This window comes from Notothenia coriiceps, unplaced genomic scaffold, assembly GCF_000735185.1.
Source record: "Notothenia coriiceps isolate Sejong01 unplaced genomic scaffold, NC01 NC01_scaffold00015335, whole genome shotgun sequence".
NCBI lineage: Eukaryota > Metazoa > Chordata > Actinopteri > Perciformes > Nototheniidae > Notothenia > Notothenia coriiceps.
Genome location: NW_011348036.1, coordinates 18151 through 36123, shown reverse-complemented (window position 1 = coordinate 36123; position 17973 = coordinate 18151). Strand labels below are relative to the sequence as shown.

At 42.3% G+C, this 17973-nt stretch overlaps 1 protein-coding gene across 1 annotated transcript in view; it reads left to right on the top strand.

Moving 5' to 3' along the window:
* The window catches only part of LOC104948872 (signal peptide, CUB and EGF-like domain-containing protein 1), a 62842-nt gene that overhangs the window by 30430 nt on the left and 14439 nt on the right, over positions 1–17973 (top strand). The window contains exons 5-7 of the mRNA XM_010775104.1: positions 8638–8766; positions 11248–11364; positions 15957–16046. Of these exons, the coding sequence (XP_010773406.1) occupies positions 8638–8766; positions 11248–11364; positions 15957–16046 (336 nt within the window). The remainder of the gene's footprint in view (positions 1–8637; positions 8767–11247; positions 11365–15956; positions 16047–17973) is intronic.

The window sequence follows — 17973 nt, the reverse complement described above, 5'->3', positions numbered from 1 at the left end:
TGTGTGTGTGAGTGTGTGTGTGTGTGTGTGTGTGTGTGTGTGTGTGTGTGTTTGAAGAAGAGATTGGGGAGGGTTATTAGAAAGGCACAGTCCTTATTTAAAGGAGTTCAATGCAGCCAGTTAAAGAAAAGCTCTCATTGAAATTCATGGCTTAGCACCTATAGCAGTGCGGTTTAAGCAGACCAGTGCAGACCCACAGCCAGCGCCTGACAGATTTCAATTAAAACGCCATTTACAAGAGCATAGATGGAAAAGTTGAAGGAAGGCGGGGGTGGGAGTGAGGGGGGGGGATACGGTTGAGGAGGTTTTTTTTATTCTGTCTGGAGAGCTGTTCACTTCAATACTCGTTCAGAACATTTTGTCTCGTTTCATTCTCTAGCTCTTCGTCCTGTTTCGCATGGTTTGGCTTAGTTACCCAGATTATCAATGTTAAAACTCGAACCCTTCATCTCTGATGTATATAACATTGCGTCCCCATGTTGGGATACACATTTATATACAAGTTGCATGTCTAATTTTAATGTCATAAATTGAAAGAAAAGACTTGGAAAAGAGACGAAGCACATACTCTCCAGTACAAGGCAAATGTAAAGTAGGTCCAACACGATCCCACATACCAGGCAGTGCACGGGCTGAGGTGATGTAACAGCCTCTCTCTGCAGTCTCCAGTCCGGTTTTCTTCACACAGGAAGCTGTTACAGCAGTTTAAATTGTTCCTGTTTGATACAGCGTTTGAGGCTTTTTAAATAGCTTCATTTAAAAGGGGCCTTTTAAGTGGAGTTCTTTATGTGTGGCTTTGTGTCTACCATACAGTCACAGTACAAACACTTGTAATTTATTCACACAGACAGGAATGCACATGGTCATTGGCTGGTGTGCATGTGCATGTAGAGTTAGACGCACACACAGATGCTCTTATTGGACAGTGTCAGTATTCTGTATTTACTTTATTTTTCAGAAGATAGCCAGATATCTACCTTGTCTCTACACATAACGGCCGTCCACACAGCGGCGTGCGTTGAAGCTTGCAGGCGGGCATGTCTGAAACTCGACCAACAACCAATCACATGAATCTCCCGCCCCTGACACACAAGCAACGGTTTGATTGGCTAGAGCTTGTACTGGCATATGATTCGATTGGCTGACGCTTCTGCCGAGGCTTCAAAAGTTGAACATTGCTCAACTTTTGTAGCGAGCCACGCCAGCAAAGCTCCGTTTCGCTTCCCACAATGCAGTTCGGCGAAAAGTGACGTCACCCCATTCAAAGTGAATGGTGAAGCTTTCAACGCACGCCGCTGTGTGGACGGGCCGTAAATCTATAGTTGTAGAGACAGCAAACCCTAAAGGCAGATATTTAACTAATTTGTCCCTGGATTAAGGTTGGCCTATTCCCTCCTTTCTCGGTGCATGAAAATCATTCTGTTGCATTCAACTTTTTTTTTTTTTTTAAAGGGGCCCTATAATGCTCCTTTTCAGGTTCTTATTTGTATTTTGTGCCTTTTTTACTGTCACATGCTTTAAAGTTCAATACATTTGTTATTGTTCTCATACTGCCTTTTCATCCTCTGTCTGAAACCAGAGCCCAGTCTGCTTTGATTGGTCAGCTTGTCGGCTCTATTGTGATTGGTCAACCGCTAAAAAATGTCCTGCCCCTTAGCCTATCATGTACAACAGGGGTACTCAAACTTCTTTGTTAAAGGTCCACTTGTGAATTCCGGATCAATGCCAGTAAAGTAAAAATGGCATTAGAAGCAAAAATGGCATTAGAAGCATTAGAAAGTCAAGGTAAACTTGGCAGAAAAGGCAGGGGAGAGGGAACTGCGGTCTGCAATGCGTGTCGCGCTCGCGCACACAAGTAGATATATATGCACGTTCATTCTCGCAACGCGTCAGACACAAGAAAATATACATTAAAGGGGACCTATCATGCAAAATGCACTTTGTGATGTCTTTTATACATAAACATGTGTCCCCGGTGCGTCGGGGAACTCACGCAGCGTCAGAAAATAAAACCCTCTCTCTTTTCCTCCGTACCCAAATCTTTAAAAAAACGGGTGTACAACGAGTGGATACAGATTCCATCCGAACTGATGTCAAATCGGCAGCGGACCCACAGAAAGTTGCTATCAGAAACAATGCCTGACGTGTTTTGGACGTAACCTCGTCTTTGTTTACATTAGCAAGCCTTGCTAACACTCAGAGCTAACCTGTGCTGAAGAGCACATGTGTTTAAAAAGCAGGAAATAAAAAAAGGAACTCACCTTGTGATAAACCCGCAAGAGAAAAAGCATTTGAGCTCCATACTGTTTCAGAAATAATCTTTGACAGGATGGCGTTTTATCACAGCAGAATTTAACTTTATCTCCGGTAGAATTCTGATCAGGCATTAGCTTCGCCTCCTCTTTTTTTTTTTTTTTTTTTTAAAGCTAAGGACCCAAAATCCGCGTTTCTCTAACAGGGCTGCAAAGAAGGGAGTATGAACAGTATGAGGCATGGCTACAATGGGTGGTCTGTTTGGTATTTTAAGCAAAAAACTTAACAGACATGTTTTGTATAGGTATGGCCCTACAATATATTTGTCCAATATAGCATGATAGGTCCACTTTAATTTACATCAGAATCAGATTTTTTTTTTTTTTTTATAATTTTTTTTTTATTATAATGGGACACAGGGTTCGGTCCGGATTGATTTGCAGTTTGATCCGGATTCGGACCTTGGTCCGGAGTTTGAGAAGCCCTGATGTACAATGTGTTGCTATGCTGGCCAATAGAAGCCTGAGGGTTACACAGGGGAGTGAATATATTACGGAAGTAAAAAACGGAGTCCAATCGAGGTGAAAAAAAGTGAGGTAGCAGCAAGTGACAACATTAATAGTGTCTACATTTATCTCGACAGTGGTATTGAGTATATGAGTATTGAAAGCAGTTGAATGCAATAAAATGTTTAAATGTTGTGACACCTTTGAAAGCTATCATCATATTTTCTACAGAGTTATTTGAACATGTGAAATGTCTCTTTCTCCCCGGTGAGGAGATCTGGCTGTGAGACCGGTGTTCAGCATCACCTCATTCCTCATCATCCTCCGAGGAAACAAGGAGGAGGCGAATATGAGGCTCTAAATTATCCCTCTCCTTCTACCTCTTCCACATTCCTCTCCTCTTTCTTCTCTCCATCCGTCTCTCTTTCACTTCATTCCTGCTTTTTTTTTGTCTCCCATTATACTCTGCCAGCCAGACTTTCGGGGCTTTGGGGTGTAACGCTGCAAGAGTCGGGTTGTAATAACACGGCTGTGATATGCTTGGACCTCATCTGGAGTCAGAGCTCCTGAGAGAGATGTGTGGAGAGGTGGATAAAGAAAAGGCAGGGGAGAGGGAAGGAGAAAGACAGACAGAGGGCAATAAAAGAGACAGAGGAACAGAGGAGAGACTGTGTGAGAGACAGAGCGGCTCTTGCTGGGCCCTGAAGACGTGTCTGAGTGTTTTATCTGGACCCGCTGGGCTCCCAGTGTGGAGCTTCAGTAGTTTTAAACCTGCTGACCTCTCCAATCAAAACACAGCTCCTCTGCCAGCTGGAAAAAAAAAGGAAACGTCAACCATCTCAATCCATTTTCATTTTTCACTGAAGGATTGCCACTGAAAGGGACATAAACACCACTTTACTTTAAAGAGGCATTTTAGGCAACCTTTTTCCAAAACATACCATCTGTCTTGGAGATACTTTCCCATTTACCTGTGGTAGCTACTGTTTTTAGTTTACAGACATTTTATCAGCATTTTTACAACATGCAAAAAAAGACTTCCTAAGATGGCGATCAAAAGGCAGGTCTTTACGGATTATTGATCAAGCTTACATTACATATCACGGGACATCTCTATCCAAGTAGCCGCCTTATTATTACAGGAATCTCCTACCCAATATCACGGTCACTTGCTTTTAGTTTGAAACTGGAGCTTCCTTTCAATAAAGGTTTCTGAACCAGATTAACTGTTCCTGGTGTTTCTGCCATGTGGTTTGCTTTTCATGTCCCATTTTTAAAAGGCTTGGAAAGCTATAACATATTTACATGCAGATATTTCTATAAATTAAGAGTTGGTTAGTATGTTTCGGCAACAATAACTTGATTATTATTTTTAAGATTATATTTATATCTTCCCAAGCACCTGTGTTCCTGCACTTTTTAATTCGTATTAAATGTTAGCGAAAGAAGGACAATGGCCTTAACTCTACTAGAAGTCCTCATATCTTTTTCATTTTGTTAACACAGCCAGCATTTTCTTGTCCAAAAAGTCAGTAATATGTTAAAGTTGTGAAGGAGTGTGGTAGGAATGATGCAGGTATTTACACTTTATATTTGCTTAATTTGTATTTTGCTGTGTCCGTGTGCTCCTCTATATGTTATGGTGACCGCTCATGTGACCGTGCAGCCATGTCTGCATGCTTTATGCTTTGTATTGTTGAGCAGGAGGTCATTTAGTTAAAAAACAACAACTACCATCGATATGGCATACCTTCAAAGACATACGTTTTAATTGTTTGTGTTTTGAGAAAAAGTATAATTATTTTGGAGAAAAAACAAATTAACAAATAAAAAGTTATAATGATAATAAAAACAAATGTAATTTACCTGGTAACACCTGGGCATGGTGTTGCCAGCCTATAAAAACAAAGTATTGTTACTCATGGTCTTTGTGGCCCATTCTCTTGATCTGTTCCCCTGCAGCCTCTGTCCTGCAGGTCTGTTGTATGAGGATGGCAGCGTTAACTTTTAGCGCACTTAAAACCTTCTCTCGCACGTCGTGAACTCCTGATTCCACTCCTACTCCTCACTTTGTGTCAGCAGGTCAACTCTGATGTTGATCCAAACAGAGTTGGACATCAGATCCGGCTGAATATGTATCCAGGGACCCATGTGGGTTCTTCAGCTCTGACGAGTAAACGTGTCAGTGAGCAGCCGGCTCTCCCTCTCGCCCTGCCTCGTCACATCGGACACGTTGAGAGGCCGCAGTTGGTGTTTGTTGTTTTAGGCTCGATTGTGCAGAGTCCCGGGCTGTGTCCACCTTCTCCCTCTGCCTCCGTTTATTTGACTTCTCCCAGGTTTAAATTGATTGTAGATACTTTCTTATGAGTTTTCAAACAGGGTCAATGAATGCTTTTGGAAACTTTTAAACTTTTTTACCCCCTGGCTCCATTGCCCTGTCAGTTGTACAGTGCAAAACTGCATCAATACCTGCCTACATTTAATGCTATATTGTCTGAATTATATAACGTTGAATAGAGGGGTAGACTTAGTTTGATCTTTTGTTAATCATGTAACTGCACAATTTCCTTTGGCTCCTTTGATTTTGGACTTTGATGGAATGGTCCTGTTGGAGTGGACAGCTAGAATGGCGGTGTTTAAGAAAGGACTTTTTGTTTGTGAAGGAGACTCTCTAGAAGAAACGGCGCCTTAATGAGGTACTCGAAGCGCTCTTGGGCCCCATGAAGGGACATTATTCACCATGGTGATCAGAGAAGGGGCGTGTCTTTGAACCAAATCTTTTTGGTGAGTGCTACCAAATGCAAATCGTGAGTAAATAGCGAAAATAAGGACAATGGCGGTAATCACTTATTGTTTGTGTTTCTTTTTTACTTAAAATGTCATTCATTTAATTTGAAACACTTATCTCTTACTTCTTACATTTTCCTCATGGTGATTGGATTTGTTTGGAGAGCATCCTCAAGCATGGGGTCTTTACAGCCAAATACACATAACTGGCATTTGGATTCTTATCTGCAGCAGAATAAACTATCAAGATTTTTTGATTTCTCCTAAATGCTCGGTGTAATAGAGCTTTTCAAACTCTACAGACAGACTGAATTTAGGCTCAGTCAGTTCATTTGAGAGTGTTGTAAAGGAAAGGTGTCGTATGTTATTCCATTCAAGTAGATAAAAGTAGTGCCGTCTTAGGTTGTACGTTTTGTGGTGTTACGTGATTAATTCAATTCCTTCAAACTTCAGTTTTTTGGGGCTGCTTGTTCCTTTCTTGCAAGAAATTAATATATGTATCGTGATTATTGAAACTCAAGCCAGTGTCGGGTGAGATTTTTCGAACAATTTCTTATTAAGTTTCATGTATTTCTCCTAACTCTCCTAACCGCGAAACACTTTGGCATGGAACTGAAGACAATGGACTGAAAAACAAGATAAATATGTCCTGTAACAGGAGTGTCTCAAATAATAAGTACTCATTTAAAAAGTCCCAAAGAAGTGCGTTGAAGAAGAACTGACCCATCATTTTCCTGACATGAGGAACACAATGTTCCCTCTAGGCTGTCAGTTCACGTCATGGAACAGCTAACAAAATCAGAAAAGAAACATAATATCTAGAACATTGATCAGCTCGTGAGTGGATCAAAGCTCTTTTGAAAACACGTACAAAACTCTATGAAAGAAGCCGTCTTTTGCAAGTTAAGATATTTGATTGTGCCATGACAGGTAGACGACTGCACTCTCCCCAAAAACGAACTTTTCCAGTTCTTCCCAGAGCTCAGTGATATCTTTGGCTGGCTTCTCCTTCCCTATTCGCCTCTCTAGAGACTGGCCCTCGGTCCTCCTCCTACTTGTTTTCCCTCCAGCTGATGAAGATTTAAACACTGGCCTATTTAGACTAGTATTGCCCCATCATGCTCTACAAATCACCGGGATAGGAGACCACATGTAACAGGCTCCGGTGAAAGTATGAAGGGATAGAAAGAGGGCCAGCCGTGTCAGCGTTGTGACAAGACGAAGCCTCGGATTAGTGACCGCTGAAAACATGGGCTAAGCACAGTCGTAAATTTAGGCAGAGGGCTTTATTGGTGCTGATGATGAAGAGGAAATATGTCTGGGTTTTAGTGTGTGAGAGAGTGGGGATTTCAGAAATGGTAAAAGTCGTTTCTAATTACAAAGGAAAACATTGGTTTGATGACCGCTGGCTGTTCAGCCTGAGGACCGTGCTCACTGTTCCAGGCAAAAAGAACAGGCTGTTAGACGCCTCAACTCATCTTACATACGACATCATAAAAAAAAAAAGTGTTGTTCTGTTTTGCATTTGGTTGTTTAAACATGTGGTGTTCAATAAACTTGATTTTTTTCGCAGTTTCATAATTCATACCACAGGGGTTCCACTCTTTCATATTTTATTTTGTAATGTGCCTGTAGTTCTTGCTTTGTCTCATTTGTCAAGTTTTCACCAACAGTCACATTTTAATCCTTGACATCAGCAGCCTTCACCTTCTTTCCAGTAGTTACAGAGCAACGTTATTATTCATTTGGAGTCATATTTGTGTCCAGCTAGGCTTCAACTCCAGTATGTCTGTGTTGTGTTTTCTGCTGGTGGCAGTGTACAAGACATGAAAACAATGAGCTGAAACTCTCTGTAAAGCTCTGTAAAACTGCAGATCCAGTATGGCTGTTGGAGGCATGGTGTCAAAAGAGTCATACAGATATACAGTATCTTGGGAAAGCAAAATGTTAAATGTTAAAAATGTACTTCCTAAATCAGTTCCTCACTTCGGCTGAAATGTTCTTACATGAACACATTATTATCTGCCAAGTAGATTACCGTAATTTTCGGACTATAAGGCGCACCTGAATATAAGCCGCAGCAGCTAAATTGAATGATGTGTACATATATAAGCCGCACTGGACTATAAGCCGCAGGTGTTTTAATGTTTAATTACCATATGTAAGGGTTCGTGCACAGAGGGGATTGTCGGGAAAGAGAGGGCTGTTTGAGGAAGCTCCCATTTATTAACATTTCAACAAACAAGTTGCATATTTGCATAACGTATTCAAGTGTTACCATTTAGTGCAATAGTAGCGACAGAACATGTACTGTGCTGTGTAAACTGTACTGTATCACATAGCGTTTCAGACACACAAACTTTTCAACTTTCAGACGGTGCGCTCCCAGCGCACGTACCGGCAGTGATCTACAGCAGTGGTTTTCAACCAGTGGTACGGGGACAAACTGTCTCGCTCTCGTAATGTCTGTCTGTCTTGCTCTCGTTCTGTCTCTCGTACCACTCTCGGTTCCACTTTTGCGCGCTACCTGTCTCACTCTTTTCCGGCCTCCAGCTTTTCCTGCTGGAGCCCGCCGCTTAAAGGTGGGGGGCGCGGACCGGCCATAGAGTTAAAGGTGGTGGACTGTAACCTGTAAAATTCATAGATTTAGGAGGTCCCCTAGTGGCCGTTAGCTGTAAAAATCCATAGATTAGCCGCACCGGTATATAAACCGCAGCGTCGAAAAATGGGGAAAAAGGCGCGGCTTATAGTCCGAAAATTACGGTAGTTCAAATAAGGGGTTTCTGCATTTCTCACTTACTGGTTTAAAGGTAGCTGTGCTGATGTAGGATATGGTTTCATGTAATCCTCTGCAATACATATGAAATTGGTGGTTTGTTTGGTCACTGTCAATCAAGTCTGATCAAACTACGCCCACACAATCCTGAGAAATCTGACTTTTTAAAAATCCAAATCATAACTAAAGGTGTTCTTACCTCACTGTTGCTCGTTCAGTCATGAATATTTAGATTTGAAGTTTCTTACTCCATGATATAATTGATGACTTGTAAGACAACAGTTCCTCAGCTCCGTTTCTTTGTCCCCTGAACAGATGGGATGAACTGCATGAACAAGGACCACGGCTGTGCCCACATCTGCAGAGAGGCTCCAGGCAAGGGCGGGGTGTCGTGCGAGTGCCGTCCTGGCTTTGAGCTGAACAAAAACCAGAAAGACTGCATATGTACGTATCACACCTAACCTCAGTGTAACACCCCCCATGAGGGAATTGAGTAAGCATTTAACCACTTTCTGGTTCCCTCGTCTTGAAGTCAATGTTTTTTTGGTAACATGTTCCTGGTTAGATGCTTGAAATAAGATCTTCGGTCAACACAAAAGTTGTTTTTGTTCTATGCCATCAAATACGCCATTAGATGGAATATCCTAAGTTGCTAACAAGTGACTATATTTGACTGTTAACGATCATCCCGCCAAAAATTAGCCGCCTTTAGCTTAGCGGTGGTGAAGGAAAGCACTCGACCATGATGTAGTTTGTTTATACCATTCGTTAGTTTTTACTCTTCTGGCGATGCATTTACATTCCCAAAAATAATAAAAGTGGTGTTAATATCTAGAGATGGTCTCAGGTATCAGAAACATCAGGAATCAGGAATATTTAGAAATCCAATGTAAAATCCCATCGCTTTTTTACGAAGGGAGCCGTTGCGATGCTAACTTCCGGGTTGCCCTTCAGAAATATGTCATCAATGCATCACTCTATTTAGTTGTCAATTCCTTTTTACAGTTCACATGGGAGCAAGGTGTTAACACTCTGTTTCTGATTGTATTGAGGTTACGTACTGGTGCAATGAAGGATCTTAACTGTTTTAATAATAAACATCTGTAATAGCAATGATGGACAAGATCCAGTAGGCCTTCAGGGGTAAATTATGAGGGCGGACATTTAATACCAAAATCAGTTAAGCGTTTCAGGCCAAGCCGAAGGTGCTGAAGGATTCAGTAGAGAGAGAATTCATGTCTCAAACTCCCCCCTCGCAGCTCCATCTCTGTTTCTCACTCTTCACGCCGAGCGCCTGCAGCCATGGAATTTAGGGCTGCTGTTTTTGAGGGGGGGGAAAATAAGCTTTTAGTTACAATTTGTTTGGCATCACATCTTGTTCTCCTCTCAGACGGTGAGAGTGTAAAGATTGTGAAAGCCTCCGAAAGGGCTCTAATGTGTCACCTGCTGTGGTAATATTTCATTAGACGCCAGGGACCCGGTGCTGTGACGGCCTGATGAGCACTGCGGCACAGGACATGATGGAAGAAATGCTAGCTTTATCTGCACACATCTTCCCTCCTTTCTCCTTATGGCCTCTTTTGTTCTGTTTCTCACATCCTCTCACGTCTTTACACCCTTTTTTTCTTTGTATTTCATCTCTCACCTCCTCTCTTCTCTTCATCTGAATAGTTTTCTATCCCTTTCCCACTGGAGAACTGTCAACGAGGCAAATTAGGAGGTTAACAAATTGGAGGAATCACAAACTGTTGAAATAGTTTGAGTTTGACAAATCAATTCTGTTTACTATGGCAGACCCCATCTCAATAGTTTGTGGCCCGTCAAAAAGTACTTCTCAGCTGGCTGTTTTTGCGGCCAAGTTTAAAGCTTTTTATTTTCTGCTGCGTAAGGGTTTGCAAGTACTCGAAAAAACTCCAGGAAAGATCCTGCATTAGGATCTCTTCTTTACAATTTTCTCCATATCTCTCCGCTATGGATGGATTTTCTTATCCTTTTGATGTTAGCTTATACATTTTCTCTTTCCCTTTTCCTTTTTGCCTTTTGACCTTGAGATTTCAAGGAAGTTGGGAACCTGTTTATGAATATTTAAAATGCATGGAACCCAGTTTGAACTTACGGTGGACTCACCTTAAAGTAGTGCCCAAACCAGGATCTTTTCCTAAAACTAACCAGTCAGATTGTGTGTCTTAAACTATCAAAAGCTTAAAACATGCAATTAAAAGATCTTTTCAAATGTGGTTTTAGAAATTGAAATGTTATTCCATAAAACCGTTAAAAAATAAAATACTAACTGTACTAAATGTTAAATATAAAAGGTGTCTCTATGCTACAAACAATAGAACCAGATGTTATATTACCAAAGAATTTCAAACACTATAAACATATTATTTTCAAAATGTTCTTATCCTCTCTTTCTTTGTCCCTCGCCCCATCTTTGTTCTTCCTTCTCCATCTTTCTTATACATCTTACTCTATCTAATTCTCCCTTTCTCCTGATCTTATTTCTGTTGCTCTGTAGTCCTCTCTTTTTACCATACGATAATACATTCAAGTCTGATTTCTTTTGTTGCATCACAGCATTAAGAGCACTAACAAGGACATATATTTAAGAAACAGAGAAACAGACATTTAGGATAATATAACCATCACTGAAGACCATATTTATTACACTCACCCTTTCTCTGTTTATCTCTCCTTCTCTCCTTAATTCACTCCTTCGTCTCTCTCGTTGCATCCTTTTATGGCCCTCTCCCACCTGTCACCCCGAGCCATATATCCAATACAGCATCCATGTTGCGTCTTCGTTACTGCCCCCCCCCATATTGTTGTTAAAGCTAAATCAAGAATGAGTGGACCTTTTAAAATGTCACGAGCCATGTTTTGCGCATGATATACAAGCCAGGAATGTGTGTGTGTTGTATTCAGTGACGTGTAACTATGGAAACGGCGGTTGCCAGCACACATGCGATGACACAGACACAGGGCCGGTGTGTGGCTGCCATCAGAAGTACGCCCTGCACTCAGACAGCAAGACCTGCATCGGTGAGTGACAACCAAGAAGTCTTCCCAGTTCACACACACACACACACACACACACACACACACACACACACACACACACACACACACACACACACACACACACACACACACACACACTGAAGCCCCCGCAGCTGTTTGACTGTAACATCTGTTGTATGATAGAAGGCCATGACCGTGTCGGTGTAGCACAGCTGATAAAAGAAGCAAAGTAACAGAATGTGGAAGTGTGTTCGGGGGCTGGAGTTGGACAGTTGAAAGATAGATCGTCTCCGAGCTCCACAATCATTCCTCTCTTCTTCCCTTGATACTGAGGGAAACAGCACTTTAACAGATTGATGCTCACTGATTTACAGGTAGAATCAATCTCCAGTCATAAAAATGACATGGGTAACACTCAAGTGTGAGCTTCTCAGCGATAAAGAATAAGAATTAGACCTTATTAAATCAACAATTTTTCCAGGTTCTTGCTAACTTAATGCTGCATCAAACCTGCTAAGATACTCATATTATGTTCAACCCAACAGAAACACGGTAGTGAGGTTGTCAGTAGATTTAGAAAAGAACACATATTTTATCAACTAAATCATCAATGTTTTTCATTGTGAAAATCCTTAAATCAACAATTAATGCAGAGTCACATTCAAATATGTTTTATTATCATGTCATTTATTTCAAATGACAGTGATTGCTCTCAGTAGATGCAAACATTTTAAACTAGCTGATTTGCATACTGAGAGCACCTTGTTTAATTTAAGACCATTTTTTAAACTACTTATCAAGGGTTATCTTCACCTTATCATACCCAAAGAGTCAACGTAGAAGCTCGATTGGGAACTGGGTGTTTGGGCTTTCTTGCCCTGAGCACAGCCTCTCAGGGTTTTCAGATTGTGAAGCTGTCGCACATCGGATATAAAGTCCGTAGAGGTGCGCTGCATTGCGAAAAGCCTCTTGAATGATCCATTGGGGCCATAACGTTACTCCTGTGTTACATGTTTGAAAGTGAGTTGCTTTTGAATGTATCAATACCCACTCTGATACTCCATTCCTCATGTCAGAACTCAGTTGACTCCACAACATGCTGAGGACATCCTAGCTCTCACATAATGGACATTGATTTTTGTCTTGCAATTGTTTTAATCGGTAAAGGATAAATAAAAGCGTTCAAGGTAAGTGGAGTTCTTCATAACTGTTCTTTTCCGCCTTGTTTTTGCTGATATATATGTTATTAGTCATTTGTAAAGTCTTACAGTCATTTCATCACCACATTTATGACCTTAGCCAGCCCACTGCAGCTGGTTCCAGTCACAGTGGTTGTAGTTTGGCCTCAAGGGCTGTAATACATGAAGCACATCGAAGGTGTTGATCGATTCTGCATCTTTGCATCCTCAAGTTAATAATTGAAGCAGCAAATAATCAAAGTTGTGCCCTAAATTAATTAATGTTTTTCCCCAAAAGTGATAACCTCCAGTTATTGTAGAGGTAGGAACTGAAGTGTTCCCCTACTGCCAGAATCGCTAACCCACCAAGATTATGGGTCACCTAATCTCTGCCAATTAGTGAGCCGCTTCAGTCCATGTGACTTCTGTTTACAAGTTGTGGTTCATTTGTAATTGGACAGCGAGATCCCAATGAACCAACAAAAGAAAAAGTCAACAATTCCTTGTGGTTTCAACCAAAGAAAACAAAGTGGAAGTGCGTTTAAACACATCGTTACATGTGAGATTGCAACCACCTGCACAACCAAACCACACACACTCATTCATGCTGTGAACTGAAAAACACGAACACACAGAATGATGTCAATGCTGTTGATAAAACCATGGACACACAATGATCTGATGTTGATGTGCTGTCCTTCCTGTTGTCCGTACACTGGAAACACCTCCCTCTGTCTCTATCAACACACGAGCAGTTTGCTGTGCTGCTAGGTTTTGACTGCCATTAACCCCTTTTTCTTTCCAGCTACTTTAAAGAAGAACACACCATCGAGGAAAAGGCTGCGAAGAAGAAGATACGATAAAAACGAGAGAGAACCCTCCCTTCTTTCCAAATGTCTTGTGTTTTTTCTCTCTATCTCTATTTTATTTGACGAGAGAAAGGTCTTCGGACTGGGTGTCCCAATTGCTCAATGGACCCACCTGTCCCCACCTTTCCTTTATTCTTACTATATAGTGCTATCCCTCTGCTCCTCCGACCTCCTCCTCCTCTTCCTCCTCCTCCTCCTCCTGCTGCTTCCTGATTGCCTGTCTTGTCTGAGCATCCATGTTAAAACTCAATTCAGGTGGATTGAAAGGATAAATCCTCAGTGCACAAGAGAAAAGACTGGCTCTGGTTGCTGTTGGGGTGGGGCGGTACGGTACAGGGGTCAGGGGTCAAGGGCCACGTGTTAGACGTTGTGGCTAAAAGCGGACATCTCAATTGCAGCCTGATCTTAGGTTAAGCTCCCTCAAAAGCAAACCTAACCCTACTCCTCCTCCTCCTCCACCTCTCTCTCTACCTCCTCATCCTCCACCTCCCGAACACAAAAAAGCAAAGCAAGAACCACAAACCTGCCGACAACAACATCCCCATCCATCAGCCCCCTTCCTTGCTCCATACTCCCTGATAGAGAGGCAGGGGCTTGCATCGCTAACCCTTCTTTCTACTGCCTCTGTCCACTCACATGTGCCATATCGTCCAAGTGTCTGCCACCTCCTCTTTTACTAATCCGTCCAATCATGTGTTTGTTTGTCTGCTTGTCCATCTGCATGGGAGAGCCTGCCCTGCACTTGTATGGTTTCCCTTTTTTTTTCTGGTTTCGTTTTATTTTTTTATTTATTTTTTTACCCTTTTTGGAATTGAATAACATTTTGTTTTTTGTTATTGTTGTTGTTTATAGTGACCCTGGTCCTTGTGTTGTTGTTTTTCCCAGTGCATCGGTGTTTACCATTCTCCTCCTAGTTGTAGTTTAACTCTTCCCCCCTCCATGTCCTGTGGTCTGGCTCTCTATTCACTCCCCTCTCTGTGGGCTTCAGACCACTGCTTAGCCCTGTAGACTATTTAGAAGTGAGTGGCAGGGACTCCTCTCTTCCCACCCCTTCTCAACCTGGCTCACACATCCACACACACATTTTATCTCCCTCCGTGACAGATTTTTTCACACACTTAAGAAAGCAGACGCTCAAAAGCACACGGACTGGTATGCCCAAGCTCTCAATTCAACAATCACGCACACATTCATACAGCCACTTTTCACTCGTTAGCCGAGCACCAGAAAGCCTCCATTCATCCCTGAGTGTACTTCAGAGAGTCCTCCACTTTGTCCATCAAGCTCCCGAGAGGAGAGAGAGAAAACCGTAGCGGGACAGGGCCGGGGAATGGAATGAACATTAATTACCCCCATATCCACCCCCTCACCAACCTCAGGACTGAGTGTATACATCAAAGCCCAGTCCTATAGCGGCAAGTGGCGTCTATTCAAGAAGAGATGCTCATTCAGGCCCTAATGACTCAGGCCCAAATGAAAGGCCGCCTCCCTCCTCGATAACGTAAAACCCACCATCCTCAACGCACCACATGCATGCCATCTTAACCCTTTCTACAACCATCGTCAGGGCCACCCTCCGACCTCAGCCCCCCCCTCCCACCCCCGCTCCGCTGCCCACATTTTGGATTGTGGTTCTTCCAGCGTTAACTGTTAAAGCCAGTTGTGATGTGTTCCATAGACAAACAGGCAACCAGCGCTGCCCCCAGACTACCCCCTCCTGCCTTTTTATTTCTCTGCATGCCCTCCTTGCACTGCCCCTTCAAACCCCATTTCTCAGTGTGTGCACCCCTTTGTCCCTCATATAGCTCTCCCATTGTGGGCCATGATGGGACTGATTCTGCCTTTCCTTTTCTACCTCGCTATCTGTTTTTCTTCTCTGTTCATCATTTCACTCAAAAATCTTGTCATTGCTTGGTTGTTTGATCACTTCTCGCTGCTGTTCGACCTCTCGTCTTCCTCCCCTTCACCTCATTTTGTCATCATTACAACTTGGTTCCGTCTCTGTTCCAACATTTAAGACAGCTTGTCTTGGAAAGGTTGGACAAGTATCCTCCCCTCCCTTTCTTTCTCGTCTTCCTCCTCCATCCTAACGCAAGGGAATCATTGCTGAGAAAGTGTGGCTGTTTGATATGGAAGACAGAAACTCCATCTGCAAACAGTAACGTCAACATAAGATTTAAGATCCCCGTTAATGTTCACCCCAACCTCATTCCATCCCTAAAACCCCCACACCTCTAACCATCTTTTATTGGTTTACTTTTTCACGTAAGTCCTCAATCTCCTTCCCTCCCCACCTACCTTCTTGCCTATCTACCGCTTCATTTTGTGAGCTACACACTGATACCAATATTTCATTTATTTTATTTTGTTCTTTTGTTTGCTCTGGGGGATTTATCATTTGTTTGGGGATTAACACTCTAACAGGGATTTTGGCGCTTCCTCATCGCTTCTTGCTTCTTGGCTTTGGTTTTTTTGCTCAAACACCAAGAGGGGCTGAAGGTCTGGTCATTTGGGCTTCTCATTAACCTGCTGCTCACTGTTTGTCCCCTTGTCACTTGTGTTTTAGAGAAAGATGAGGCTGCAATTGAGAGCTCTGAGTTCAATGCCACGTCAGTAGCTGATGTGGACAAGCGGGTGAAACGGCGGCTACTTATGGGTAACTCTTTTCTTCCTCTTTCTATGTGTTGCCATGGCGCTTGTGCTTGTATCCCCGACTCCATTCCTCTCCGTTCCTCCTCCTCGTCCTCCTCTCTGTCTTTATTTTGTTAACATTCTTTTTTTTGTAATCCGATGATGCCCACTGTGTCTCCCACAGTCCGTTTTGTTGCTTCTGTACCTTACGTGATGAAAACAAAGTGAAAGAAGTCCCTGTTTTCCTTTGAAGTGGTCCTTCCTAAAACTACTAAAGGTTTTTCTCGATGACTAACATTTGCTTTCCATGTTGCACCTTAAGCCGCATTCACATGATTCGCTCTTTGCTCACTGTGAGGTTGGGTGCAGAGCCTTGCGGTGAAAGCACCAGATACGTTTTGTTTTTATGGGTACCTCCCTTGTTAGCTTGCGCCGCTTAGCACAGCTGTCATCTGATTGGTTGTGCATCAAAAAGTCAACAGCAATCAAGAACTGCTCGCAATTTCGTACGATTCGCGACGCTGAGGGTCGAAACACAACATCAACGACAGCACAGAGCCGTTTTACCGCTTGTCATGTGAATGCAGCTTTACTGTACAATGTATGTGTTCCATTCCCCTAATAGACCACCAATTTTGTAAAATAACGTTCTGGACCAAGCTTACCCCATGGTTGCCCCATAAACGTTTTACACTGTACTTGGCAGCCTGTTCTCAAAACCACAATCTTCTGAAGGGGCAGTAAAGTCGAGCGAATAAAAGCAACAGTCCAATGCTACCTTTGTTTTTAAGGATGGTTTTCAGGTTCGGTTTCTGCTGTAAAGGATGGCTATTGTTGAAAGGTGCGACATCGAGAACTTATACAAAAATAAACGAGATGGGCATTATTTGGTTCCTGAAGGACTGGACCCTGCCACTTTTCTTTTCAGATCTTCAACCCATCATTCCTCCCCTGCACCCCAATATCTGGAACTCCAAACTGATGTGCTGTACAGTCTGCAGTCAATTAATTTACTATTTTATTTCAGCAGGTTCCGGCCAATGTGGCTCGAAGGAAGAATGGAGAATTTGTTTTTCCTCATCTTTATTATACCTCTTTGTTCTTTTCTCTTCTCCTTTATTTACCTTGAATATAGAAGTCTCCTGACTCCACACTAAACCCTGTTTCACTTCCTGTTGTACCAGCATGTCACCTTTCCTGATGGTGCTCCTCTTGTAACGTCATTTACAACTTGCTGCAAATTACGCTGGAAAAATCCTCAGGTTTTTCTTTCAAATAAAACTGTCTACAATAGCACCAGCCTCAGTAGCACCTTTGGCAAGTCATGCAGTGTGAGAAAGGCTTTGAGGACACTGCCATCCAGATTCCCATTATCCAGTCTTTCTGAATGTGTTGATGTCTGAATCTCAGAACTGTCAACAAACAGAAACAAAAAACAAAGTCATGTTAGCCTAAACAGCCTAACTTTGTTCAAGTTGGCCACTCAACATAGAAGTTGATAAATGTGAAACTTATATTCAGCTTGGTGGAATCCATCATCTTTTCCTGAAAGCTCCACTACACATCCTGAGCGGTTCAGCAATTTGCAGTTTCGAACCCTGAATAATTCAAATGTTACCACATTAAAGTTTGCAATTGATCTGGAAAGCTTACCACGTTAAGGAAAATGAAATTAGAAAAATTACGCAAATAATTGACATTACCAAGTTTGACCCTAAGTGCCTCCCATACTGTACATCCAGTACAGTTCAAGTTAGGGTTAGGGTTGGGGTTGGAATTGAATTGCATGGCAGGAAAAACGAAAAGAAAGCGGAGGCATTGTGGGAACAAATAGTGCTAACAATGTGAAGCTGGCAGAGCAAATACTACCAAGAACATATTCCGTGTGTCGCACACATTATACAGAGGGTTATCACAGTTATTCTCTGTGACAGCCGCTTTGAAGATGCTTC